Source organism: Galeopterus variegatus, unplaced genomic scaffold, assembly GCF_000696425.1.
Source record: "Galeopterus variegatus unplaced genomic scaffold, G_variegatus-3.0.2 Scaffold1607, whole genome shotgun sequence".
Classification (NCBI taxonomy): Eukaryota; Metazoa; Chordata; class Mammalia; order Dermoptera; family Cynocephalidae; genus Galeopterus; species Galeopterus variegatus.
The window spans coordinates 99,142-101,821 of record NW_007727718.1 but is presented as its reverse complement, the minus strand read 5'-3'; the positions used below and the strand labels follow the sequence as shown (position 1 = coordinate 101,821).

The following is a 2,680-nucleotide window of genomic DNA, read 5'->3' as shown; positions in this document are numbered from 1 at the left end:
GGGGGGAATGAGCAGAGGCTGCTAAAGGTAATAGGATTTCTTTCTAGGGTGACAAAAATGTTCTGGAATTCGATAGTGGTGATGGTTGCACAACTTTGTAAATATACTAAAAACCAGTGAATTGTATACTTTAAAGGGTGATTTTTATGGTATGTGAATTATATCTCAATAACAATCATAATCATAATCATAATAATGATATACAGATCTTTTAAGACACTTGGGCTCTACTGCCCAAGAGATTCCGACTTAGATGTTCTGGGAACAATACTGACACTTGGGCTCTACTGCCCAAGAGATTCCGACTTAGATGTTCTGGGGTGGGACAATTTTACAGACTTCCCAGGTGATCCTAAAGGGCTCACATGTTTGAGAACCACAGTTCTGTCCTGATACACCTGACACGTCAGGCCACCAAGGGCAATAAAAGAGGCAAATGTCTAACACCGTTTTCTAGAAGAGTATCAGTTAATCTGCAACAAAATAGGACTACCAGTGGCTCATACTCAGAATTCATGTGAAATGTATACACTTTGTCTTAAATTTTTATAATCTCTGTCCATATGAAACATCTGATGGATGAATTAGGATTTCTTACCATGATGCAGAATTCATCCTGTCCCCTGCAAGTTGTTTTGCCTGGACTTTAATGGGTAGTGTTCCCTTCTACAACTAGGCCAGACAGGACAGTCTGGGAATGCCATGTTGCAGGGGGACCACTTCTACCGTAAGATCACGCTAATGAAAGTGGAATTCACTTTCACGAGGTGGCTTGTATTATGTCCCAAGAGAAGTAAGCTGACTCTCAAGTACTTGCAGTTTCCAGAAGGATCCCAGTAAATTAAGCCAAAGATATTCTTTCCCATGGGGAAGTCTTAGAGTCCAGAAATATAAAGGCAGAAAATATGATTGACTGTGGGTGTCAGCATATGCCTCATGTAATTGATGAACAACACTCCAAAGCTAAGGAATGCTCAGCTATAATGTAACTTCCAAGCTTCATTCACCTATAAAACTTTTGGGTTCAAAATTAGGACTAAATTTAAATTTGCTTCTCTTCATTGTTTAAGGTGAAGTGTCCGTTAATGTGCTGGGCGAGACTAGCTCCATTCCTTTAACATTTTCCCTCATTTTTATTAATGGCAAATAGGGTGGATTGAAATCCATCCACTTCAAACATGTGAACCTAATGGAACAAGTTCCACACACTATTTGTTATTTATTTATAATTTATCTCCACTGTGTGCAAAAAGGACGCACCATTGCACCTTGGCAGAATTAGCTTTACAAGTTTATATAAATGTAAATAAATTATATATGTAAATATATACATAGTTTTCTATAACATGGCTGTAGATCAAAAACACAGCCACATTTTTTATGCCAAATTTCTTACCCGATAGCTTTGGCTTTTAAAGCACAGATTGCTGCTTTTTCCTTTCGAAAGATCATAGAAGTTGAGTTTCCTAATTTTCCATATTCTATAGACAGTCCCTATTTCTTAGAATTCTCCCAGAATGGGAATGCTGCATTTTATATCACATGAGTCAATTATATCTGTAAATTCAGCCTTTGCACATCAAAATAACCAGTGAATTCACCAGACCGTCAGAGGAGAAGCACTTACCAGCACATGTTTCATTAGAGGAGTGAACAGAGAAGCCAGGAACACAGTTGGAAACACAGAGGCCACTCTTCAGAAGGAACCCGTGATCACAGAGGTGACATCGGTCCCTATGGCTGCACTGCAGGCACCCCCAAGGACAGGCTATCAAAGAGAGGACATACTAATGAAGCACAACCAATGCACAGATGCCCTGCTAGGACCACCAGCAATAGAGAAATAAAGGAACTGCAACCAAATGAGCTAGAGCACAAGCAAGAAATGATCCCCAACTGTATTAAAGGGAATGCTAACAGTTTCCCTACAGAAGTTCACAGGGAGCTGATAAACCCTCAGTGAAACTGAATAAGAGGATCACTCTCTGCAATACACAAAGCCCTCTAAAAATGCTGCACATAGATGCACTGTTTAAAAAGTTAACACTACTGACTTGTAAGAGAGGTCATATGGTTCTTTCTGGGTACCATTCCTCCTCTACCACCTAGCAGCTGTCGACCTTGGGCCAAGTTCCTTTAATAATCTCTGTCACAAAATCTACTTGTCTTAAAAATGGAAATAGTAATAACACCCAATGCAAATAATTGTTGAGATTACATGTGAAGTGACCAGAACAGTGCCTGGCACAAGGAAAGGGCTCGACTGTCCTACTTCTACCACTGCTACTCTTATTATTGTTAATTTTGTTAATATTAGTAGTAGTATTTTAAATACATGAAGAGCCAACTATTTAAAGGACTGTAGGATTATTTCTTTGGGTCAAGTTAATCTTCTATGAATTGAGCATTTACAGCCTAATTTTTCTGCTTTCTTACCTGGACGTTTGTTATAGAAAGACTGCACAGTATAGCTTATAGGGCCCTGAACTGGAATCAGAAAACTTGGGTTTAATATCTGATTTTATGTTGCCTTGATTAACACTCTTAAGTTTCTTTTTCTTTTCTCTTGTAAAACAGGATTCATAGTGTCGACCCTGTTTTACTAAGTTATTGTGAATATTAAATGACATAATACAGATCAAGGAAATTTGGTGAGATGTAAAATGCTGTGCCTGGTTCA

General features: G+C 38.6%; 1 protein-coding gene across 1 annotated transcript in view; it reads right to left on the bottom strand.

The window, feature by feature from the left end:
- The window catches only part of FRAS1 (Fraser extracellular matrix complex subunit 1), a gene marked incomplete at its 5' end in the record, with an annotated part of 258,570 nt that overhangs the window by 160,276 nt on the left and 95,614 nt on the right, over positions 1-2,680 (bottom strand). Inside the window, one exon of the mRNA XM_008577934.1 lies at positions 1,628-1,768. Coding sequence (XP_008576156.1) covers positions 1,628-1,768 — 141 coding nt within the window. The remainder of the gene's footprint in view (positions 1-1,627; positions 1,769-2,680) is intronic.